At 37.0% G+C, this 26,543-nt stretch overlaps 4 protein-coding genes across 6 annotated transcripts; 2 read left to right on the top strand and 2 right to left on the bottom strand.

Annotated features, from left to right (window-relative positions):
* Nucleotides 1–966: 966 nt before the first annotated feature.
* On the bottom strand, nt 967–8,607 carry LOC147484011 (putative calcium-binding protein CML48). Its single transcript, XM_086579696.1, has 7 exons — nt 8,531–8,607; nt 7,499–7,586; nt 7,108–7,188; nt 3,265–3,438; nt 3,163–3,189; nt 2,356–3,041; nt 967–2,061 (listed from the first exon to the last, which is right to left on the bottom strand). Exons 1-6 carry the CDS (start codon nt 8,605–8,607, stop codon nt 2,937–2,939), a joined length of 552 nt encoding a protein of 183 aa, XP_086435822.1. The 3' UTR covers nt 967–2,061; nt 2,356–2,936.
* Nucleotides 6,905–13,223, bottom strand: LOC147484010 (putative F-box protein At3g17480). Of its 3 annotated transcripts, none has more exons than XM_086577841.1 (3): nt 11,929–13,222; nt 10,555–10,653; nt 6,905–7,295 (listed from the first exon to the last, which is right to left on the bottom strand). In XM_086577841.1, exons 1-2 carry the CDS (start codon nt 13,174–13,176, stop codon nt 10,594–10,596), a joined length of 1,308 nt encoding a protein of 435 aa, XP_086433967.1. In that variant the 5' UTR covers nt 13,177–13,222; the 3' UTR covers nt 6,905–7,295; nt 10,555–10,593. The 3 variants fall into 3 exon arrangements, with proteins under 3 accessions (XP_086433967.1, XP_086433969.1, XP_086433968.1); XM_086577843.1 differs by lacking the exon at nt 6,905–7,295 and adding an exon at nt 7,302–7,586 and having other exon boundaries at nt 11,929–13,223; XM_086577842.1 differs by lacking the exon at nt 6,905–7,295 and adding an exon at nt 7,609–7,928 and having other exon boundaries at nt 11,929–13,223.
* Nucleotides 13,224–14,793: 1,570 nt separating this feature from the next.
* Nucleotides 14,794–18,094, top strand: LOC147484009 (selenoprotein family protein). The gene is made up of 4 exons (XM_086576959.1): nt 14,794–15,297; nt 15,474–15,532; nt 15,620–15,801; nt 17,731–18,094. The coding sequence occupies exons 1-4, from the start codon at nt 15,138–15,140 to the stop codon at nt 17,804–17,806; spliced, it is 477 nt and encodes a 158-aa protein (XP_086433085.1). The 5' UTR covers nt 14,794–15,137; the 3' UTR covers nt 17,807–18,094.
* Nucleotides 18,095–22,648: 4,554 nt separating this feature from the next.
* On the top strand, nt 22,649–24,982 carry LOC147484008 (transcription factor MYB83-like). The gene is made up of 2 exons (XM_086576958.1): nt 22,649–23,083; nt 23,768–24,982. Exons 1-2 carry the CDS (start codon nt 22,677–22,679, stop codon nt 24,435–24,437), a joined length of 1,077 nt encoding a protein of 358 aa, XP_086433084.1. The 5' UTR covers nt 22,649–22,676; the 3' UTR covers nt 24,438–24,982.
* The last annotated feature ends 1,561 nt before the right edge of the window (nt 24,983–26,543 follow it).

Genomic DNA, 26,543 nt, shown 5'->3' with positions numbered 1-26,543 from the left:
AAAACGTTATCAGATTCTCTTTCTCTTCTCTGCCACGTGGCTGCTCCGCGTGACGGAGAGGGGGCGATGTGTGGACCCTCATAAATGGTCCACATGGCTTTACCTGATCCTCCTCATTTGTGGCCTCATTGGATCGACTTGTGTAGTGAGACATCCAACTCGATGGAATGCTCAGTAACACAATGCCTCTATGGACCAGCTGGGCATGATCTCTGGAAATGACACCCAGACTAAACCCTTCATATCTGTAGGCCTAGCCCTGGTTCGTAGCCAGGGCCCAACATGGCATGTGGGCCAAGCCACACTATAAGCCCGTAATCAGATGAAAACAAGGCCCAGCCGAATCTGGCAGAATCTGGAGATTTGGACTCTATCCAATGTAATTGAAAATTAAGGATAAGGATCTATATCCAGAGATTCTCTATCCAATGTAACTGAAAACTAGGATAAGGATCCATATCCAGGGATTCTCTAGTTTTCCGGACTGTTACATAATGAAGAGTTTTCAGCAGCAGAACTATAGGGAAAAACTCTATACTCCGGAGATTTTCAGAGACTTGATCCCTCTGGGGTATGTAGGCAGCCACTGAACTAAAAAGTGGTTCAGTCTCAACAACAAGAACATTTTTTCCTAAGCAACAAGTTCAACAAGGTGCGCGAGTTCTGGAAATTGTTTTACAGAAGGTGGTGATATTCAGAAGGTCAGTTTCTGTTTTAAGAGTGTCTGGGTAGATCAGTTTTTGCCCTGACACTACTAATATTGCCTAGGATCTGCTCCTCACTTAATGCAACGTAAAAGAAGAAATGGTGAGGAAACTCATGTGACTGAATAATAGACCACCAAGTGACGAAAATTTAGTCAATAAAAGCCACTCTCTATTTCAAATTTTATTACGAATTTTACTTGGCAACCAAGAAAACATAGAAATGTAGTGCTATATATATCGACTTTTGTGTCTATTGAAAGGGCAAGAACACAGTTGATCATACTTAATTAGTAAATAAACTAATCTTTCTCAGCTCTCTCAAGCTAATCTCAATGGCCATTTCCTCTAGTTTATTGAGCTGCTTTATTGGTTCTAGCCGAATCTCGTCAGAAGAGAAAGTTAGCACCCAGGTGAATAAATCAAATGGAAGTGAAGTTATAAATTCCACAAATGAATTGAAGAAGGTCAAAAGTAAAGCTCCCATTCTGGTGTCCTACTTCCCAATTGGATCATCACTTTCACGTTTATAGTAATAAGCAATCACGCAATCAAGCGAGACAGTTTTTCTTTATTGCATTTGCAGATTGAAATTCCCCATGGATGCTCATATTTCTTGAATTTTAGACTAGAAAGTGGTGTTCTTTCATATGGAAATCACTCCCATGCTACTTTTTCATACTTAATCTATATTATTTTTCTGCCCGTTCAATGGACCATTTTTGTTTTTTACTTTTTTTTTTGTAATTAATTTATATATCCTAAATATGTATCAATTGTGATTGTTGAACGTGAAGTAGTCCAAAACAGAGTGTTATTGTTGAATGCTACTATGTCAGTCAATGGCTAAAAATATTTGATAATACAGGCATATAGCCTAGTCACTCAGTCGCTCTACAAAGGCGCTGCAAAGGAGTTCTTAGTGCAAAACTGCAAATACAACCATCTTTTCATGCAAAATGACTATTGCTGTGTAATCGAGCAATGATTTCAATGTTGCCCGTTTTTTCCGTATTCAGATCAAGATAGGAGATCGTCTGCCGATTTACTCGTAAAAATATTGTTCCTATCCCTCAATTAGCCCTAGCAACTCCTGTTTTGTCAAGCTACAAAAACAGGATCCAACCAACATTCTGCCTATTTAGGCCAAGCAAAGCTCGGGCTGATCTGGTCTAGGTTTCATGAAAATTTATTGAAACTGCAGTAGTTTTACTAGTATTAACTTACCATTGCCTGCTTGAACTCCACTTTTCCAATAGGCCCGATAACCTTGTTTCTCTAGGTGACCAGTGTATTCCATGGTTCCCCACCATAAAAAAGAAGAAGAGATAACCTTGTTTCTCTAGCCCCGGAACACCTGATAAAAGAAAACACGAATTTAAAAGGGTACCCAATTTAAAATTGTAACATTGACTTTTGTGTTATGTATAATCTTCAGCATTCCATATTCTTAATGATGTTTAACCGCACCAAACTGCAGCTTCTGTTTAGGACTCTAAGCAATTTTGGAAGACTAGACATGACTGCGAAGATATTAGCATTGTGTAGTCAATATATCACTGCCAGCTTTACCAAAAAAAACAGTAATTGGGTCTAAGAATCAGAAATTTGATTATAGTACTCAAATTGGCTGTTATCGTATAACCTAAACCTTATGGTTGTTTTTTCAATCAACTGAGTGCTAGGCCGGCCACTCGGCCAGCTCTTGTACAGCAATTAAGAGATGTCCTGTAAATGCCATTTGTGAGTTCTAGTCTTTGGAAACGGTCTCGAGAACTCAGGCACTCCTTTATGAAACATTAAAACACATCAATCCAGAGAACATACAACGAAATGTAAAGGATGCTCATATATACAAGGCGAATACCATACAAGGTTCACTGGGGAGAGCAACTTAGCCAGCACTCAGCAGCACATCAAATTCAGCAGGTTTAGAACAAATACAGTAATTTGTCTTTCACTGTAAGACTCCTGCTATCTTCCAGGCCTTATACCGTGGTTATCTGCTCTACTTGCAAGGAAATACATGAGCAATCATATGATTGACATTCATCATGTTTGGATTGTTTTAAATCAACACCCACCATTACCCAAGATTCGAAATTCTAATTAATTCCCAAATATGTAAATCGCAGAAATAACCTGCAATCGAAATCATTGTCCTGTCAAAGAAACGCGAAAGAAAAGATGACAGGACCAATAGTGCACAAAGAAAAAGGTTGTCAAACGAATTCACGGTACAATAAATGGGATGACTATGGTCATGAAAGTATTATAATCGAGTGTTGCTGATCCAGTGTAATGCGTATCTTTCTCCTTAAACTTCTCTGTCAAACCCTGTAAGAACACAAGAAGGTAACGACCGTTAACAGTTGTACAGTAGCCCTACGTATGTAAGAAATATAGTCCCTAACACTCATTTCAAAAAGTTGTTGTTTATACAAATTTATTGTTTCACCTTTACAATCATCCCACATTCCCACACCTGTACATCCAAACAAAATATATCAACAAAGCAGTCACATAAAAAGTGTTGCTAAATTTTATGCACTACAAGAACAGGATAACTGTCAAAATTTAGTTCACCCCTCCTGCCACTTCCATCATCGTACTTCGATATCAGAACTTGGAGGACAGAATGTGGTACTGCATATCCTAAACTGTAAAGAGCATCCCGCAGTTCCATTGTGTCGATTTTTCCACTGCGGTCTTTGTCAAATCTCTCGAATATGGCCTAAGAAAGTGAACAGATTAAAATAGTGAATACCAAATATCATAAGAGTACACTTTCAACAGAGCAAATTAATAGGAAGGGTGGCCAGGAGGTTGCACACATCAGTTTATAATTTATGCTATAACCCTATATTAAGATGTTCAAGATAGAATTGCTCCTAAAAATTCTTTTAGTTGGAAAAGTTTAGATATCTATCTAATCAGAATTCAGAAGGATAACGATCACGTTACCGTTTGCAAATAAAGATACCTTGGATTAGGAATATCACTTGTTTGAGCCTACTGATACATGCACTAGCTAATTACCAGCTTACCACCTAAACAGAGGCTAACCATTTTGAACTACGGATAGGAGGGGGGTCAATCCTGGATCATCCTAATGTACCAACACAGACTTTGCTGCCCTTTTCAAAGCAATTCGCTATGCATTTTAAATAAGAAATTATGTACCGCAAGAACAATCAAGCCTTGCCATTACAAATCTTACGTAATGTTGAATCCCATCCTCCTAGTCGTACCCTGAAAGAACTTGGACATTTCATGTAAAAAAACATATTGCAGCTTACGATGTATATAAGTTTAGACATAAGTCCAAAGGATAAATTTGTGATGGCCAGAGTTAATGCAGAACCTCTGATTTGGAACAATAAATTTGTGATCATCGTGTATAAAATGTTGGAACAACAAAAGGTGAGATGAATTACCATTGATAAAGTGATGAAGAGTTTATACATTGGAGTGAATCTCCATGCGGAAGTGATGAAGGCATTGTAAATGGCCGCTCTATCTCTATCTCAATCGTTATCAAGTTGAGAGTTTGGAAACAGTGAAACACTAAACTGAGAAGCAGAGTTGATTGAATTAAAAAATAGTAGGACTGGTGAGACTTGAGAGGGGCGTATCTATAAATATTTGAAGAAGTTTTATAATTTCAAAAACAGGAAGGGAGGTAAGTCTAAATTGTGAAACAAAGGAGATTTAAAATACACTACTCGATGGGGGAGGTGGTTCATGGAAACTCGGCTATCATATATAGTGAAGAGATAATCTTAGGGCATCTCCCAGGGAAGGTGTAAACCGTATAGAGTATAAAGTTTACACTTCAAATGTCAAAAAATTCTTTCCAATGGGAGTGGTATACCGTAGATAATAGAGTATTAGTTGGTAGAGGAGGTGGAGAATTCATCATCTCGCTATCAGTTGATAAATAGTTCGGGCGACACTTTAACCAACGTCCGAACAAAAAAAAATTCGGACGTCACTTCAAATAACGTCCCTTTCTAATCCTAAAGTAATTTTTTAACTTGAACATCACTTAAGTGACGGTCCTAATTTAAATTAAAGAGAGACATCATTTTAAATGACGTTCGAGTTTAAAATCCAATTTTTTTTTACCCTTTTCCATTGGGGAGTATAGAGTGTGGATATTTATAGGTTATACAATAATATATAATTATAGTTATAAAATCCTAATGGCACCTACATAGACCCTAAGTGGAGATGTAATTTTACACCCCTATTGGAAATGCCCTTAGTAAGGCAGTCTAGAAGACAGAATAAATATAGTTTGAAACAAAATGTAGTGTCACTTTTTTCTGGATAAGCAAAACTTTATTAATGCTGAGAAAGGGTTACATATAAACTATATTTCCAGTCACTAAGTAGGTACTCGTGACAGGACTCATACAGTCATACCACACAAGCCACACTATTAGCGGCATTATATTCTCTTTTGATTGAAACTAGGCTCTCTTTGTACATGACAACTCGGAATAAATTACTTCTACAACCGCGACTCCCTTGGACTGGGAGATTCTTTACTTCTTGAGTAGCAAGGTCGTAGCTGCATAGTTGAAATTCCATTGTTAACAAAAGAGTATCTCCATTCTCCGAAAGCACAAACGGACGAGGTCTTGGGAAGGGTCCAATATTATAAAGTTTAACCCACGATTCTCTGACTCCGTATTCTTTCAACACCCAGATTTCACATTGCAAAGTGCCCGTTTCATCAGATGAACGAGTCGCCCTATTAATGCATGCAATGTTATCCCTTAGAATGGCTAATATTGGCCAGCAATTGAACTTGAAACTATCAACATCTGGCAGTGCCATTGTTCCGAAGACCTCATTACCAAAGTCGAATGAAAGAATCAAATGGTTGTATATCACATTGCCATTTTCCAAAAATATAGGGGGGCCTTTACGTCCCAACCAACAATAAGTCCCATTACGGTATGGAGCTTTAGGATCAGAGTCGTCGATAAAATCAAGAGGCAAATCTGTGTCCATGGCTCTCCAAGAATTAGTATTTAATCTGTGTCCATGAAATAACGCTGAGGGAAGTACTAAAATTTGCAAATGCATGTGGAGCAATTACTACCACAAAAAAAGGGGCCATCCCTGCTCTCCCAAGTGAAGCAGAAGTGATCAAACTTATTCAAGGAGCTTAAGCAATTAATGAAAGAACCATTTTGTTTTCTTTTTAAAGTTTTGATTAATCTCTTCAAAATAAGATATATATGTGCAGCTCTTGGCTCAAAAATATGTATTGTATCTGGCTATTTGGTTAACTCTATCCTTTTCCTACATTATGATGGAAGATTTGTGTGCATGAGCACTGGCTTCTGTAGCAGGAGTGTACTTGAAATTAAGTTGGTCAGGGTTGCGTTTATGTGGGGGAGGTGGGGATTTGGGGTTATAGCTAGGTAGATATCAAATTGTCTGCAAAATGGTTTATTTAGGCTAAGTCCAATGGTGCGGCAAAACATCAACTATCACGAAAATTGTTATCCAATGATGTGTCAAAACGCTATCAGTATAAGTTTCGCTATGCATACCGCCAACTTTAACGATATAGCGTAGGCTTTGCACACCAGAACGAGTGACGGCCAGAAAAATAAATCTACCCGCTTCTGTGTGTAGCGGCTAGAATTTCCAAATAAATCTACACGCCTATCACTGTGGCGGCTAGAATCGAAAAATCGAAAAAAAGACTAAAAATAGAAAGTGTTTTGCACCCGCCATTGCCAATGGCGGCTAGAATCGAAAAAAAAAAAAATTGTTTTGCTGTTTACGCTAAAACCCATTGGGCACCTAAACACCATCCCTCTTAACCTATCTACTGTACTATTGTAATTTGGTGTTTTCAGACACCAAACCATTGGACTCAGCCTTAGTCAATGATGTACTAGCATCCGATTTGGAAATTCCATATCTAAGAACTATTCCTCCATATATTCTGACTAGGTTGTCCCCGGCACCCCTTCATCATCATCTTCTTCTTCTTTCTTCAAGCTCTATCTCGGGGGAAATCACGTCCTCTAATGGCACACGGCACACCTTTCACCATCATCCCGTCTCTAACTGCACTACTATTTGGTGCGTGCATCCCCTAAAAAATTGGCTCAATAGAGCGTGCTTCAACGGTAATTCCGTTCCACCTTGACCATACAACTAATGAACATCCAGCACACCAAACAATTTTTATTATGCTAAGAGATTATGTAAGTGAACAAGTTTCATTCACATGACAATACAAAACAATCAATGTACCAACTCCCAAATCATCCCATCCAATATATGAGTGTGACTATAATCCCGGTAGTTTTTTCCATGAGGCAGTATTTGTTGAATATAGAGAATAAACAATTGTTACAGAATAAAAACTTACAAGTTGGAAGAGTGCGAAGCCAAAGGCAGACGTCTTGTTTAGCTTTTGCAGAGCCACTCGTTTACAGATAGACTTCAACTCCTAAACAAACCTTGACAACATCAACACTTTCCCTGCTGGCCACTATTTCATCCGGTACTAAGTCTTTGGGTGCACACAAAGCTCTTTCAAGAGACACGCCCCATTATCTGAAATTTGCATATGAACGAAACAAAGATTAACAGCAATCCAAATGAAGCACAAATGCACAATAGAAGTAAAACCCAATGATACACTTTATAGATTGTGAACTCAAAAACCCAAGGAAAAAAGAAATACAGGATTAACATAAGGAAAAAGTTTACATTATCCATTTCCTGAAGGATTTTTTAATTAGCAAAATCAAACAAACACAACCAAAAGTGCATTCTAAAAGAAAAGACAGTAGAACTGAAGTATGTAGACTGCACTGATATTCAAAGTCCATGCAGCCAAGTGATCTGCAACATTTCAAAAATCACCCAGCATGAAACTCTGAGCTGTAAAATTCACAAATACTCTGAGCATGAAAAACAAAGATTAACAACAATCCAAATGAAGCACATATGCACAATAGAAGTAAAATCAAATGATATACTTTCTGGATTGTGAACTCAAAAACCGAAGAAAAAAAGAAATACAAGATTAACATAAGGAAAAGGTTTAGATTATTCATTTCCCGAAGGATTTTTTAATTAGCAAAATCTAACAAACACAACCAAAAGTGCATTCTAAGAAGAAAAAACAGTAGAACTGAAGTATGTAGACAACACTGATATCCAAAGTCCATACAGCCAAGTGATCTGCAACATTTCAAAAATCAGCCAGCACGAAACTCAGAGCTGTAAAATTCACAAATACTTAAAATTGAGCCTTCCAAAGGGCTATTTGTCTACCAAAAGTTAGCAAAGAGTATCCAAAGTTCATTATAAGGGAAAATGAAAATCACACTTGCATCCAAAGTCTATTAGTGAAAATCCCATTCTAGATGAAGACATGTGGAAAATATCCCATTCTAGTTGGTTGAATAAATTTTGAAAAAGTTGTCAGTTGCTCGGCAAGGTAAGGTAATAAGTAGGGAAAGGTGCCTCACTTCCCTGGCTCAACAGGAGAAGCCGGAAATGAACCAGAAATTCACTCCAGCTAGAAGAGATCGCTTGCTAGCAGCTCCCTCCCCAAAAGGCTAGACGCACCTGTTTAAACACAGGTGGTTTCCAATTTATACGAACCTGAGATAGAGATTGTGGTTCTGCAATTGGTTCATTTGCCTTATGGACATGAGGGGTAGGAAGCTAGAGGATTCTAGGATCGAGATCGGTACGGAGTTGAGGCCCTCTTAGAATCGGGGATCCAGAAGGAGAGCTACTTTAATTATTTCACGGATGGAACATAAGACTAGTCTTACCTGACTAGACACTCAAATTTGACAATTGAGACTACATCACGGAACCAGTATAGGAACAGGCTGTATGGGTGTTCCATATTTAATGAATGACAATGCAGCGGCTTCCAACAATTTCATGCTGGAAGCAGGATCCACGCTGTATGGTATCTCCGGCGATGGCATTAGATTAAAGTCTCGATGGCCAACCCTTGGGACAACGAGCCGGTATCAAAGGCCGGACCACGATTGCGCGTCCGAAAGTGAAGCGCTAATAGAAGTGGATGGCTGAGAACTGCGAGCACACCATCTGTGCTCAAAAACTAGTCTGCCTTAATCTCATTATTTGTCACTATTCAAAATATGACCGACCGGAAACCGAATGCATCAACTCGACTAAGTGCAACAGAACAACCACTCTTATTCGGGTCCATGAATCGTGAGCGAATGAGCATCTAAACAGATCTGCATACCTCGTATTTCTGACAATGCGGATTCCCACGAGAATTTTGTAGTGGGGAATGGTGAGCCTTCGGATTTTTCACTCTATCATAAAAGAGGTTATCCATTCTGGACCCATCAAACCCCTACTGATCACAGGTCCACCTCCCCCCTACGAGAAAAAAGCGATGAAAGGCATGCTCTAGTCCCCCTTTCAAGGTATCTTATAGCTGTGTGGCAAGAGCTCTCTCTTCTAGAGCCCTTCTCGAGTGGGGAACATGACAGGTATAGGAACTACCGAAGGTACTAAAAGAAACAAGAACTTAGAATTGAAACAATCGACAAAGAAATGTGAGTTAATATATGTCCTAAAGTAAAAAGTATCACAAAAAATCCTAAAAAAGAGATGTCCTCCAACAATGGAATATAAACCCAGAATTTATAGATACTTCCGACACATTCTCCTCCACCCCCAGGCCCCAACCCAGTGACCCACCATACCAAATGCTTCAAATAATAGACCGGGAATGATGTGCGAGCTTACAATTTGGAATTTGCATGGGGCACCTTAGAAGCCTCATCAGTAAGGGTTCAACACCATAGCCATAATCGTTCTAATTATGATAGTCTCTACTATCTTTCCTGCTTCAGTTCCACTAGTTGTGTCTTTTTAGTATACGCAATAGGCATGGGGCCAATGCTCAAACACTTCATTTTCATGGTCCCAAACCAAAACCAAAACCAAAACAATTGACATCAAGATTGAGATATGGTGGAAGTCATTTCCAAAAAAGAGGCATTCTAATTATATAATCCTATATCCCCAGTTCGGGAGATTTTAATAATATGAAGATACCAATGACATAGTGGCATTTTACACTACGAATTAGAGCTATTGTCCCCGTGTACTTTAATGACAGATGCTATTAGAAGGTGCAGGGGAGAATCCTAGAAAAGTGGAATCCAATATTAGCACAGGCGGCCACATTATTATGTCTAAGGAGGTCCCTGCCCCTGCTTGGAAGAAGCATTGCAAGGATTTTGAGGAGTAGGCCTATGGATAGGAGGAAGCTCTCAACCTTTAAGTGAAACCACAAGGACGAGGAAAGCCACCAGAGAGTACCTGGAGGGCAGGCCGAGATTTGGCTTGCCATTCCAAAGGAAAGGGATTACCTAGACAAGGCAGGTCCTTGTATTAAAATAATAGGAGAAAGTTAGCCAACAGAATTTTGGGGTGGTGTTACTTTTAGTGTGATGGAGAGACTGGTCGAACGAAGGACAACATGTTACTTTCTGATGCACCAAGAGCTAAGCTCTCCTCATAAACTAGTAGCAGATTTTTGTTTTTTTTCAGGTTTGTCAATGGCACAACACAGCCCACTCAACATCAGAGTAAACACTTCTAAAGATGAAGTGGAAGAATAAAAAAAGACTCGAAAAAAAGTCGAATATAGCAGTGGATGATGAGAAAACAATAGCCTACTTAACAGAGCTACAATGGCTATAAACCAAACTACCAACAACTGCGACGCAGAGTGAGTTAGTCAAAGACTCTGATACCATGTTATATAGGAGTGGAGTTTAACTAATTGAGTGTAAAACATTACTCTGTAGTCGGTATTACCAACTCGGAAGCCTAGTCTGCACTACTTGCCACTACCACTACCATTGTCCATCAACAAATTTCCAGGTTTGTCCCCATCCACCTGCATTTGAAAATATATAGTTTCACAGACCAAAAGGTGAAAACGTTAGACAAACGCTGCTGACGGAAAAATAAAATAAAGAACAGAATACCCGGACACACTTTTACATATTGAAAGGATGTGATCTATTTAACTACCAATGCAAAAGTCAACCATTTAGACGAGAGGTGTATCTTGCAGAAGTGACAAGGAGAATAAAATATAACATTTGTAAGGAGTTCATTAAGGGTTTTGCCAATAAGAGTAGTGTTATATAAAAAGAGTATTGTTATTAAAAAAAACCATACCCATTATCTCTCTAATGCATCTTTATTTCATTCAAAAATCATCCCTCGATTTTATATTAGTATGTTTGCACGAATTTGTCAAGTTTTCAACACAAATGTGGCAGATCTAATGATTCTAATCCATGTAGAACAGGCACTTACTACACATCCCCCATGGCGCCCTCTTGTTAGCAAAACCCTTAACTGTTTATTTCAATAATAAGAATGATACATAAAAATAGGCTTTCTCCAAAGCAACTAAAAGTTTAATTCAGTTTCCATATTCCTGAGCAATCATTCGTTGGTTTAGTTTTCATATCTAGCAGGCTTTCATGTAGCATTTGGGAGATTCTCTTTCATTGTTCAACAAGGCTTGGAATCATAGTAAAGCATGCCGAAAGGACATGTTAATCTTTCACGATCTCTCCCACCCACCCCCTCTCTCACCCGCGGGGAAAGTGGTTGGCATAACACATTTCCTAAAACTACTTTTTGGGCTATTTGGTAGGAAATGAATAGGAAGGTGTTAGATCATGAGGCTATGGGCTTAAATATCTTAATTGTTGATGTCAGCTACTCTTAGAATGGACAACAGGAAAGCCTTCACTAAGCGGATGACTTTCCAGGACTATGGAATTGGGATTCTATTTTGATGTAACTTCTAATAACTTGTCAGTTTCCAACTCACTAGCTTCAATTTCTGAGCTAGTTTCTTGTTAGGGAGGCACACTAGGATGTCTTTGTATTCTTTGTACACAAACAACAAGTCTAAGACCCTTTGCAAGCAGAGAGAGAGAAAAAAAAAAAGAAAAAAAGACTAAAATGTAGTCCCACTTCTTATTCATCCGTGTTTTTTTAGTTAATTACTCACCACGGTGGAATCAAACCCCAAGCCACAAAACACAAGAAACTCAATCTCAGATATTGTTTGGCAAATGCTTTTGCCTAGATATATCAAGCTTATGTGTCAAAAACAGTTCGAAAATTAAGAAACGAGATAGTGTCATACCACACAAGTTGCACTATTAGCTGCACCCTTTCCTCTGTCGATTGAGACTAAACTATCATTGTAGATGGCAACCTTGTAAAAAGTATCATATCCCCAAGTTTCTTGGACTGTATACATTATGTTTTGGGTAAGAAAGTTGTAGATGCAAGGCTTGAACTTAGTTGTTAAGAAAAAATTATCTCCATTTCTCGAAAGCCCTATCGGAATAGATACTAAAAATGGTCCAACCTTGTACAGTTTAGTCCAAGATTCTTTGACGCCGTATTCATTCAACACCCAGATTTCAAAGTGGGTAGTATCCATTTCATAGCTAAAGACCACCTTAGTGATTAATGCAAGGTTATCCCTTAAAATAGCCAACTGTGGACAGGGATCAAACTTGATACTATCAACTTCCGGCAATGACATAGTTCCAAATACCTCGCTGCTAAAGTCGAATGAAAGAATAAAATGATTGTATATCTCCCCAATTTCTGCTTCGATAGCACGACCTTTACTTGCCAACCAGCAATAAGAGCCATTACGGTACGGAGCTTTAGGATCACTACCGATATAATCAACACGTAAAACACCAGTGTCTATAGTTCTCCAAGAATCAGTACTTAAGTTGTACATTTCAGCTAGGGTTACACCAGGAGAATCAAACAAAATGAAAAACCTTACCACCTTGTAATCATTGGTTGTAACATCAAAACCAAATCCAATACCGAAATCGTTGAAATCATTTCGTCGTGGAGGAGGGAATGGTGATTGTGGGAGAGCTCTATATTGTTTGGTTGCAGGGTTCCACAGAGAAACATTCATAATACATTTACTATAAGTGCGGTCTGTGCCTTTAATATGTATACAAACAATGCCGTTACATGCCACCATGTTTATGTTATAATGGTATAACACACGTAAGCATGGTAAATTCACTTGAGCAGTGACCTCAAACCGGTCACCAGAGCGCAAGGAGAGGTTAATACCTTTACGGATAGTAGAAATATGACTCCATGTTACGAAATTGTAGTTGCTATACTGATGACTATGATGATTGAGGTGTTGCTCGATAAAATTAGAGCTTTGGATGAGAATGCGCCAGGACTTACAGACAGATTTGAATCGCAAAAGAAACATCACAGGGAGACATACTAGAATTTGAAACACAACATCTTCAGGCAAAACATTATCACCATCACGACTCGAGCTTTTTTTTTCCCGATAATCACGACTCGAGCTTGTTTCTCCTTCCATCATTCTTTTCATATTTCAATTATAATCCAATCCTGCCCATTAAAGATGGCAAATAAATTATGTTGATATACTCCGACTGAAAAAACTGGTTTTTGAGATGGAGCTCAAAAGGCCCAAGTTCTAGTTTTATGCAGATTCTAATGCCCGTCCAACTTTTTGGCCCAAGCTATATATAGTTCGTTGCATTGTAACTTAATCACTGAATGTGTTTCCTAGACTAGGAATTCAGGACACAATCACCAATAAAAGATTTCTTATTTGGTGAAATGAAACAAGCAACAACATGGACAGGTTATTGTCGAGGGATGCATCAATGAAACTGAAGAAGATATAGCCAAGTGATCTGCAATATCTCATCATAGATTACCATGGTAATTAGTTTGATGCATATTGGTATCATTGGAATAATATCAAACTATGGAATCATCTAATAATTATTCATTAAATAAATTTCTAACTAATATCAAGTTATCAACTATTCTGTTTGAACTTAGAGATTTAAGCTGACCAAGAATAGAAATTGTGGTAATTGGGTTAGGTAGGTTTCCTTTCAAAATTAAGTTTAATTTGTTGTTAGCTTTTAGTTAAAACATGCTCTTGGAAACTAAGTCATGTTTTTTGAGAGGGCTATAAAATGGCTAGCTTGGTTCCCTTTCAAAATTAAGTTTAATTTGTTGTTAGCTTTTAGTTAAAACATGCTATTGGAAAATAAGTCATGTTTTTTGAAAGGCCCATTTTTTAAACCAAATTTAATGATTTGTGTTACTATAAAATCCGTGACAAGTGACAAAGACATATATAGACTAGACTGCTACAATGGCTCATTCTATCATTCCCAGTGGCGGAGCCAGGGGGTCCAGGGTACACCCTGGCTCACCCTCGGTTTTGGTAGAAAAAACATTTAGTCTTGGTAAAATTGTAAATTTCACTTTCCTTAAGGGCTTTATCAAATCCATTATGTTTTGAATTGTCAATTATGCCTATAAAACCTAAAATAGAGTAAGTGTGTCCAGTTAGATCTGCTAAGGTTTTGAAAGTAATTTTGGAATTTATTAGTTGGTTTGACTTGAACACGGACGCATTTGAAACAACAAGTGCACATAGCTTCCACGTACACTTCAACTGAAAAGATGGTAGTGCGTAGTAAGTTTGTCACATGAATGTTTGTATGCTCCTCTAAGTGTCATAAGCCATATGGCATTATAGTTTGAACAAAGAAGAACAAAAAAAAAAGTGAAAGAGTATACACTTTTAAATGGCTTTTATCTATAGAAATTATCAATTAAGAAAACAAACAATTTAATGAACTAACCTACACAATTAATAATCTTGTTTCCTCCTTATTAAATATAATGTGAGTTATGATTGTTCTTTCAAATAAAAAAATTTCATTACAAAAACTTTAATATGTTTTGATTTTGAAAAATTTATAGACTAAATTAACAATTGTATGTTTGCATAAAAAAAATGGGATAGATTGACAAATATTAAAGTAAAGAGAAAAGTAAGAAATATGTGTACACTCTAATTGAATTGCGCTGCAAATTTGTAGTGCTAATCGGCTCACTCTAGAATAAATTTAAATTCCGCCTGATCGATCGTTCTGCAACAAAAATTAATGACTGTTTGATGGTCCACGCACTCACTTCTTGTAGGGCAATAAAAAGTTGTCTGTTGTTTTAGGCAAGGTAATTTGTTGCACGGTACTGGAAATGAAACAAAGTGGAGCTTTGGAAAAGAGTGCGCCAGATTTGAATCTCAAAAGAAACATCACACAAGCAGACATACCAGAAGTTGAAACACCACGTCTTCAGGCGACCTCGATATAAAAACTTTGATATTTCAAGCCTTTCCTCTGTCGGCATTTTACAATTATTTCGGAATCCGAGATTGAATTGAATATTCCGTGAAATTGAGATCAGCTCCTTTTGAGATTAAGGAAGAAGAAAGAAAAAACGAGAGCGGAGAAAAATATGATCCAATGGAATGTTCTTGAATTCGTTCTTTGTTTTACTTTACTGTTGGTGATTACCTCACAGCAGCTTAACACGAAAGATTGCGAGAATCTAGGATTTACTGGTCTTGCTCTTTGTTCTGATTGCAACACTTTTGCTGAATATGTTAAGAACGAAGGTTGGCCCCGGGCTTTATCATTACCTATTTGATTATCTGTGTATATATTGTTGTTATGGATTCATTATCATTGATTTCAATTTCTTCATGCAATTATTTTTTAGATTTTTTAGTATTGGTTTGGATTGGAAGTTTAAGTGGTGTATTTGCAAATATTGTTTAACTACTGATTGCAGAATTAGTGTCGGATTGTCGGAAGTGTTGCACGGAGGATTCTGATGATTCTATGAGCAAGGTATGGCGCCTGTATGCTTCATTTCTCTATAAAAATATCATCTTGATCACGGCCCCTGTCACCACTTGTTGCTTGATGTTGTGGCAGATTACATATTCCGGTGCGGTATTAGAGGTGTGCTCCAGAAAACTTGTTTTCTATCCTGAAGTAGTTGGCTTTATCGAGGAGGAGAAAGATCAATTCCCATCCGTGAGAATCCAATATGTATTCAATTCTCCACCCAAGCTAGTCATGTTGGATAATGACGGTCAATACAAGGAAACTATAAGGTCGTTATTCTTTTCTTGTTATTGTTCATACACTTATGTTTACAAGTAGTTGGCAATTATCTGTTATACGTGCCATTTGTATAAGCATGGCAACGGATGTCATTGCTGTATATAAAGAAACTAGCAAGGAACTTACTGTTTGATTCATTGTTGTTCACTTGTTCCTCAATAGGACCTCCTAGTGCCTTGAGAAGTTCTGAGCTGATTATTTTTTTTGCTAAAGGATAATTGATTAATAAATAAAATGAAAAGGTTACAAAGATTGACTTACATTCCATACTAGGCTAGTAGCATTATCATCGCTATTACACCCTTTAAAACCAACTAATGCACAAATCTGAAATACGAGGTGTGAGGGTTTTTAATCCTATGTAAGAAGTCAGGCTTCCCATCACACCACATGTTTGTATTGTTAGGAAGAGTTGCACCAAACTTGGAGAGGCAATCAGCACCAAAGTTTGTCTCTCTCCAAGTAGATGTAACATTGATCCTCTCTGCATGCTCCTTTGGTCATTCCATAGTGCCTTGAGCTTCCAGTGCACCCTGTGTTAGACTGAAATGCAAGTGCCACTGAAGATGAGTCAATTTCAACCCATATTCTAGTCCATCCTAGTTCTAAAGCTTTTTTGACCCCCTCAATAACAGCATGAGTTTCTGCCATAAAGTTTGTTGTTATGCCCATACCCCCCGCAGCCACTCCCACCACCAAACCATCACAGTTCCTAAGTAGAGTGCCCCAACCAGATCTACTAGGGTTACCAAGAGAGCACCCGTTAGAGTTAACCTTATGTATGCCAACTGGAGGAGCTAACCAGAACCTCTCAAGTATTTGGGGAGCTCTCCTAAGCTTGTTCTGAGCTGATTATATTTACCTCTGAATCTAAGTTTTTCATGATATGGTTGCAACTCTCAAACTAAGGAAATGGATTCTAAATAGAATCCAATTCCAGGTTTTTTTTTTGTCTTCTTATCTGTTTCGGGGGTTTTTTTATTTATTTATTTATTTATTTTTGATATATGGGGTTTAACCCAAATTATTGATGGGGGTTCTTATTTTCTTATTTTGTGTGTCAGTTCTTTTAAGAAAGTGGAACAACATCCATGATGAAAATAAGTATGGGAATGGTGGAGAAATTTACTGACCAGTCCAAGTGATTGATACTAGGGACTCAGTTGTTTGTTGGATTATTTATGTTGGTGAGAAGAGCAAAAATAAAAGAAAAAACAACATCACTATTAGTTTTGTTGGTCCTTGTTATTGTTGTGCTTATTTAAGCTTAACTCGGGTGATGGAAAAAGCTTTGTATTATTTTTTAGTCTCGGAATTAAATATCCAAAGCCAGAACCATTAATGGCTTTTAGCGCATGTAATTTTGGTTTGTGCCAAAATGAACTACCCTTAGGGTATTTGTGTCACCTTGATTAACTTCAGTGACTGTAAGGTATAGGCAAAAGATCGAAAGTTGGTAGACTAAGCTTTTTTTGGGTACAATAGATTCCTTCTTTGTTTGTTATTAGGTTTTACATGCAAACGCGTTGTCATTGGATGACACCCATTTTAATTGCTATTGAGAATGCATTTAAGAACCAAGTGAAACTCTTATTAGTTTTGTGTTTCTATGGTTCAATGTACGTTTACAATTTTTATGACCGGAGCTTACCTAAATCACGTGTAACAAAATAATGTGTAGTATAATCCGCTTGGAATTATATGTTGATTTCTTCGGTAAAAAATCCAATTCCAGTTTGCATTCTTCCTAAGTTGTGGTTCTTGCGTTTACCTGGCCCCCCTGTTAACCTTTATATATTTAATATTTTTGGGTTAACTAGTATTAACCCCCCACTAGATGAGCCAATTAGGGTCTCCCCTCACTATATTTTTCTGTACAAATTTGTGAATTTAAGTCCTTGTGTTTTTTTCCACTGCAGAATTGACAACTGGAAACGAGAACATTTGCTGCAGTTCCTGACAGAGAAGGTCAAGCGCACTTCATCAGCAATCTAAGACACGTGGGTTTGAGATTGAGAATTGACAATTGCTTCTGGTGTTCAATGTTGTTTCATATTGCTGTGACATTATGCATTGCGCCATTGCCAGTAGGATATTTATTTATTTTGGGGAATAGCAAGGATGTTGATTCCTTTTTTATTGGAGTATTTGAACTGAACATAAATCTTTCTTTTATGTTTTAATTAGGGAACAACAACTAAGATGAATTCCTTTTGTATAATTGGAGTATTGGAAATGAACACAAATCTTTTTTCTAACTGAAATATGAAAATTGGTGTGGCACCTTGTTCTTGTAATGCTCCTAGAAACTTAACGACATGCCTGTCACGTTTAGCGTGGCAAAGGAAAGAACTTAAATGCAGGTAGCTCCACGAGAGTGGCTAAGTGACCATGACTTCCCTTATATGTGATCATTTGACAGTGTAAACGTGATGACTCGGTTCAAATCAAAATCAGGTTTGGTTTCCACCTTTTTTGTCTCAATTTGTTTCTTTTCTTTTATTTTGTCAAGTTCAGTTGGTCTGAATGTTATGCTAGCGGTACTTCAACATATGGTTCACGCATTTTGGAATGGCAGAACTATGTTAGTAGTTGCAGACTTTCAGGTGATCAGGTCGACTGAGTAGTCCTTATGACAGGGAATGCATGGCTAATCACTGGAAACATGGGAATGAAACAAAAGTCCTGATAAATTGAGTCTGCTTCTGCTCTTGGTTGGCCTTCCTTTGAAAAATTCTAAATGAAGACTTAAAGAATCGTATGTCTTTTTCTGACATGGAAACAAAGCTTGCACAGGGCTTTGGTGTAACTTTAAGAGGTTGTAAGGTTGTTGCCTTGTTGGTCACTTGGTTTAACAAAATTTCGGGGTCTAAGGAATTCGCCACAACATAACTTAGGAAGTTATACTGTAAAACTTATTTCGGGTTTTCCACGTGCTCACTGAAATCTGCTAAAAAATCTCATAAGTTTCTGCTAAAATTTTGAATTTTGACTAGGGCTGGAACTTGAGTCGGCTTAGTCCAAGCCCGATGCCCCGATAGACTAAAATCCAATCTTTGTTGATTATGGGCTAACATGTCAGAACCGTGTGTATATATGTACAAATATCTTTCAATCTTTCTATTATTATAAAAAATAAGGTTGAAAATATTAGAGAATAATATAATCAACAAGGTTAGCTTCCCTTTCAAACAATCAAATCTCTTTGATTTCATTTAGAAAATTTTAATTTCGGTGTTTTTTTTATCTCTTAATTAAGAAAAAACCCCGAAAAGCTTTACCAACCCAACATAACCCGAATTGGTCGAGCTAGGACTTAGACTAAAAATTGAAGGACCAATTAGGGCTTGGTCCCGGGCTCGGGTTGAATTATTTGAAACTTGGGTTGGGGTTGGGTTGAGGCCCGAGTTGAATTATTTGAAACTTGGGTTGGGATCGGGTTATGCCTCAACCCAACCTAACCCGTCCAAGTTCCACTCCTAATTTTGACTTGTCGAGACTCTTACCTAGGGCTGTGGATCAGTTTGGGTCAGGTTTTGGAAAATCCAAACCCGAACTGATAAGATAATTGGGTACCTGAAACCGAACCGAAAATATTATATTTCATCCGAAACCGAACCGATAAGATATATTGCAAACCGAACCCAAATTGACCCGAACCGAAAATTATAAAATCAATTAAATCTTAAATCAAATTGATTAATTTTAACAACATAATTATAATTGATAAAACTTATACAAAATTAATGATAATAAATATTACTAAATTGTTATCTTATGGGCTTGGATTCATATCGGTTCGGTAGAGGGCAAATCTGAAATCAAACCAATATCGTATTGGTTCAGTTCGATAGAGTACAAACCAAATTACCAAAACCCAAACTGTTTTTTATCGGTTGGTTCGAGTCCGTTATCAGGTTATCGAAGACCATTGATAGCATATCTTTCTATATTTCATTATTTTTTGTCCAATATGAATATTTCCAATATTTACACCTTTTCCTTCGACTCAATATGTCACTCCATTGTTTCCCTAAAACGGTTAAATGATAATGGAAAACCACGGGTACGGTCCAATATACAATTCTGCCTTGTTTCACATATATGCTCCATACTTCCATTACAAGACAGTTCACATATACGGTACTATTGAATCTATATTTACGATAATCAGGACAAATATTACATTTTTTCCCTCTTTCAAATCAATGAACATATGACATATGCCGACATGCGTATACCCAAAATGCAGCTCTCATGATAGGTAATTACCACCAACTGCAATTCGTTGTGCATGGAAACTTTGCTTTACTGACCATTTCTTTCTAACCCCTAATTTAAGTTTTTAACTCTTGTTGTGGCAAATGGAGACAACAGATACTTGCGAGATAATTCATTCGGCTGGCTTCTTTTTTACTTTATTTGCCGTTTCAGGTAATCCATATATCATCTATATATGGCCATATTGATCGCCTCACTTCTACTCAGACTCCTTCTATGAGTTTTTTGGGACTTCATTCCGTGACATCCAAATTTCATTTTCTCTTTCCAAAAATCAAAAAACAAATATAGAAACAAAATAATAACAAATAATTTATCTAATTAAATAATTAAAGCCATAAATAGTAACAAATAAATCAACAGACTTACTAATATTTCTACAAAAAAATAAAAAATAAAAAATAAAGAATAAAGAGAGAGAATTTTAACGCCAAAAAAAAAGTTGAATCAAGTTTCATTAATTTTCTTTTCTACTGCCATCTTCATCTTCAGTGACACCATTTTCATATTTAGACCATTCATCTTCTATGTCTAGTTTATCTTTCTCCAAACATTTGTTCAAATCAATAGATAGAGATTGCACATACAATTTTTTTTTTCTCTATTCAAAATGAATATAAACTAGAGTGATAAAAAGTGGAACTTTGTAACAAAAGAGAGAGTGAAAGGGGATAATGAAGAAGTTTAATTTTTTGGGGTGGGGTGTTGTTTTTTTTTCTGTGTGGAAATATAAGTAAGTTTTTTGTTATTTATTTGTTACTATATTGGGTTGTTTTAGCTATTTAATTAGATCAGTTATTAGTTATTTATTTGTTTCTATTTTTGGTTTTTATTTTTGGAAAGAGAAATATAATTTGGATGCATATGCCACCTAAGAGCATCTTTAGAAGAGCTACCTAAAAAACACAAAAATTTTGAACAAAAAAAACACCAAACAACTTTATGAGCAACATCAAATTTTGGTTTTGAGAAAACCGCGCTATGTATCGCACATAAACTTTTTTTTTTTTTTTTATTTCCCAATCTCTGGTGCGGTTTTCAACCGCACGATTTTCACAAAACCGCGTTATATAAGCCCAATTAGAAGCCCAAGCCCACGCGGTTTTGGCAAAACCGCGTGAGTGATTTGATACAGCACCAAACCTAGAACCAAATATTGGCCGATTTGGTGTTTTTTTGGTGTTTTCATCAACATGTGACTCTCCTGAAGTTGAAAAAACACCAAATTATTGGAAATTTGGTGTTTGATGCTAGGTTGATATCACTCCTAAAAATGCTCTAACTGACCTAAGATATAGAGTTACTAGAGAGTTATTAAGAAAGTCTAAATAGATATTCTGTTGTTCGATTATTCAATTGGGATTGATGATACCATGGTCATATCACCCATATATGGAAATCAATTTTGTAAGTGAAGATTAAACTTGTAATGCATTATGACATTATCAAGTAATAAAATGTTAATGTCTTTACTACCAAGGCTCTTGATTGGACAGAAATAAATGGAGTGTATTTGGAGGTTGTACGCTAATCAATGAACTTTATTAGCTGGATTAATTGATTAATTTTTCCAACTCTAGTTTGTAGTTTTAATTTGTACGACCCCAATAGAAACAAACAATGAGTGAATGTAAAGAGAAGTGAGTACTCCATTTCGAGACTCTCGAATGAACAAAATGAGTACAAGTGGTACACTTTTGCCCCAACTTCAATTCCTTTGTTGTCTTTAGTACTCTAACCTTAAGGTGAACGTGTGAAATATACTACACATGAGCAGAAAAGAATAGCGGTCACCTTTTGCTAGTTTTGTTTATATGAAAAGAGAGAGGGAGTGCAGTTATTTAATATGGAGTAGCCTTTCATAATAGAAAGGAGGAGGAGAGAGAGTGTGTGTTATTATGTGAACTTGAAGCAAATATCTTACTTGGTTATAAAACAAACTCGTCTGTGTTGAAGCAAATATCTTACTTGGTTATTAAACAACTTCTGCTCAAACAAAACTATGGTGTCAACACAAGTGTCAAACTATTGTATACAGCCATACAGGACACTTGGATTTAGACTATGATCTATATTTCACGATGGTGAATCTGATGATTATAATCATGAATGTAAACCGCACGGTATTTCAACCAAATGGGCAAAAATAATGAAAATCATAGAAAGCTACATACATATGAGTATATGACATATATTTGATGAGGCTAATAATAATCTATGTATTCCTATACGAAGATGAGATCAGCATCCCCTCCAAAGCTCAATGGTTGGATACGATTTCGTCAAACCTCATTGGATAATATAAATCCTCATTTCTGTATTCTGTTTCTCAATTCTCCCTGTATTGTACACAAAATTTATAATTACCTTGTGAGTGAAGTATTCAATGGAAAAAGACGAGGTATGGAGTCAAAGACAAGAAGACCATCCATCCATCTCAATTCTTTAAGGTCCCCCTCCAAACCGTTTCCACTTGACTCATCAACCAACATTTTAATCCCCCCTTTCTCCTCTCCTATCTCTTCTCCATATTCTAAGCAAACCCCACAACCATCTCCATCATCATTATCATCATTCCCACTCCATGAAGCCTTCTCTTCTCTTTTCTTCTTATAAAGCTTTACCTTCCCTACATCAATCAGTTGGGAAAAAAAATAAAGGTACTTCTTCAAAAGGGTTGAATAGGAAGGTTACTGAGATCATAATGAGGAAGCCTGATCCCCCAGGGAAAAACAACATGAACAGTATTAATAATGTCAAGCTTAGGAAGGGCTTGTGGTCACCAGAAGAGGACGACAAGCTCATGAATTATATGTTGAGTAATGGGCAAGGTTGCTGGAGTGATGTTGCAAGAAATGCTGGTTTGCAGAGATGTGGCAAGAGTTGTCGACTCCGTTGGATTAATTACTTAAGGCCTGATCTCAAACGAGGCGCATTCTCGTCACAAGAAGAAGAGCTTATCATCCATTTGCATTCTGTTCTTGGAAACAGGTATTGTGCGTCGTTACCAATTTCTCTCAAATACACAGATAAACATGGCTAGCTAATTAAGACGATGAATGTGGAACACTTAGTGAAGTAATTAAGTCTTGTATTGATTGATGCATATATGTGTGCATGCGAATATTGTTTTTGCGCATTTTATTATGATCAATGCAGCCTGTACCTTGTGTGCATGCATTCACTGAACTAATTTAGAGATCTGTCTAAATACACTCCAGCATGTTGTTCAAGCATGATCAGAAATCCAGGTAAGAAGCATTATCAGTCGTTATTTAGTTACAAGCTAGCTTACAATGTGAGCTAATGCTAACATGGGGGACTATGGGAGTATGGGACTGAATTTTTGTAAACACGCATGTTGGTCATGATTGTGATTTGTGAGTAGTTTGTTTTTAGATGAGAATATTGAGTATGCTTTATTAAGTGTAGCCTGCTTGTATATATCTGGAGAACGACCATAAGTAAGACCAATGTTCTAGGCTTCTAGCTGGACTACATCTGCGCGCACTTCTAGTCGAAGACCCTGCGCTACCTAATTCATTTTATAGTTTAGACATTAAGCAAGCATCGATCCATCCATGCATTAACAACAATATATATATGAAGTTCAATATATCCTTCAGTTGATTTTCTTTGAAGTAATAAGCTTATTATTTTTTTCAAATGTTTCAGGTGGTCACAGATTGCAGCACGCTTGCCTGGACGCACCGACAATGAAATAAAGAATTTCTGGAATTCCACAATAAAGAAGAGGCTGAAGAACACATCAGCATCACCCTCACCAAACAAAAGCAATGCATCAGATCCTACAGATGTCATATTCTCCATGAATGAACATGACATTATGAACTTGTGCATGGACTCATCATCATCGTCATCTTCATCCATGCAAGCAATGGTGATGAGAAACAGATTTGATCCATTGCCTATGCTTGAGAATAAATATGATCATATGTCTAGTGCAGCTGCAGCTGCAGGGTACTTCAATATATCAGCTTGCATGACGCAGGTTGGTATAGGTGAAGGGTTCTATGGAAGTCATGGGATCATTGGGAGTAGTGGCAACATAGGGGTAGATCAGAGTGAACTATTCATTCCTTCTTTGGAGAGTATAAGCATAGAAGAGAATAATGTCACTAACAATACCTTTGAGAAAACAAACAATAACAACCTCATCAATAATATCAACATCATCAACAACAACCATAACAATATAGATCACAACATTGTGGAAAGAGGGACTTACTGGGAAGAAGAAAACTTAAGAATGGGGGAATGGGATATGGAGGATCTATTGGAAGATGTCTCTTCATTTCCTTTCCTTGATTTCCAAGTTGAATAATTGCTCTCTTTTTCTCTCACTGTCTGCTTTTCTCGTTTTGCCCCTTCGAGTACAAGTGTTAAAAGTTAAAACCCCTTTTTCCTTAAGTTTCATAAAACTACTAAAACCCGGCCCATGTCATAGAAATGCTGAGTTTGGAAAGCATAGCAGGCTCGCTCTTAAACCTTTGGTTTTCTTAGGTGCATATTGGTCTCTAATTTTGCCATGAAACCTATACACAAATACTTTGACGATGATGTGGGAAAGGGAGGTAATAAAGGTCACATGCAAATAGTGTATTTAGGTGACCAACACTTCTTGTATGTATGTATGTCCCTAGCTTGTTTACATGTATGTATGGGCAATTTCGTCATTTCACGGATCTCAAAACTTTGATGTAATAATATTTGTGAAGAGAATTGTGAATAGATAGTGATGATGTTCAATATATAGAGAAAAAGACTTAGTTGTAAGTTTTAGTCATAATGTAAAGTACAAAAGGGACAATGTGGTGGTGGAAGTTGTTATTAGTGGAGACAAATCACATTGATGAGCATGTTGAACAATTTTTCTCTCTCTTTTTCTCCCTATCTATCTAAATCTCTCAATAAAATATTTTATCTGTGAAAACATGGTTTGAAAATTTACCAAATCAAAATTAAACACATTTAAAGGATGATGTAATTTTCATAATGTCTTCATTTAAGCTTCAATGGTTGGAAGCGAAATGTAATTAACAAATTCCACTCAAATTGGTCTAAAGAAAGACTCTAGAACATTTATGCTATGATTATGTTTAGTTGACTGACGCATAAGGAATAATTGTTACTTTTTGCTTCTACTAAAGTCCATAACTAACTTAGGAATGATTTGCAGATTGAAAGGTGAATAGTAAACTATTATCTCTAAATGATGCTTATTTGTCTCAAGTAGTGGCATGTAGGACTTTGGTAGTTTTGCGTGATTCCGTGTGCGGCGTGCAACTTAGGTGCCCGGGCTGAAATGATGGCTGAATCCGAGCCTAATGTGGGTTTTGGCTGGGTGATTGGGCAAGTCCAATGGATAAGCTATAATGGGCTGCCAAAAGGTACCACATAGGCCCTTTAGCAGTCCCAGTTAAATTTGGAAGCCCAAATTCAAAAAACTAGTACAGTGGAGACTTTTAGCCGTTGTTAAGTTTGGGATACGATCGGGAGAGTTTTTACCGTCTGTACGTTAAATTGCAACGGATAGTATAAACTATGTCGCCCGTCTTTCGGAATTTATTATGGCAACTGTTAGCGAAAGTTTTAACTTTGACTGGATTTTTGACTCCTTCCAAATTTAAAACCCTTTTAACAGTTCCATTGGAATTACATTTTTGCGGTTGGAGTGCTATATTTGTCTTTAATAGTCTATATAGCCTCCATTGGACTTGCTCTTAGAAAGTCGAGTTTTCTAACTTGAAAGTATTAATGGGCCGAACTTAGACTTAGCGTTCTCTATCAAATTAACGGTGTAAACAGAATCTAATATTCTAATCCAAGACCAAAACTTACAAAAAGGCCGACAAGACGTAGGTCTTTTCAAAACGAACACTATCAGCTGATTGCTGATTCCATTATTCGAGGACCATTCTTTACAGCACCTCGTTGTATAAGGCTATAAGCAAAAGAAGTTGACGAATCTCTTAGGAACGTAGACCATGCCATCTATTAGATGATCCATGTGTTCAGCGTCAGGGATGAGAGAACTAATCTTGGAATCAGCTAACATATGTCCGGTCACTAGCTGTAGTGACGATGCTTGATAAAAGACTTGAAGTAGTGATGTTTGATATAAATAGGTAAGTATATAACGCAACAATTAAAGGGCAAATGTTTAGCAGTAAGTAAGCCTGACAAAAATACTAGAGTAAAAACAGCATGCTTAATCCCATTCTCTAAATAATAATAAGACAATAAAGGTAATTATATTAGAAAGGACGGTCGTCTAAATCAAGATCACCCAAGATCACCAGTTCTTATAATTTTGAGCTTATATCAACTTATTAGAGTTTAGCTTGAACAAATTTTGTTAACTGTACCAAAGTGACATTTTATTCTTTATCCCAGCATTTTTAGGTGGTAGTATAACCTGTCAAAATCT

This window comes from Coptis chinensis, chromosome 8 (assembly GCF_015680905.1).
Source record: "Coptis chinensis isolate HL-2020 chromosome 8, ASM1568090v1, whole genome shotgun sequence".
Classification (NCBI taxonomy): domain Eukaryota; kingdom Viridiplantae; phylum Streptophyta; class Magnoliopsida; order Ranunculales; family Ranunculaceae; genus Coptis; species Coptis chinensis.
The sequence above is the reverse complement of the archived record's forward strand: the minus strand, read 5'-3'. Positions and strand labels throughout refer to the sequence as shown.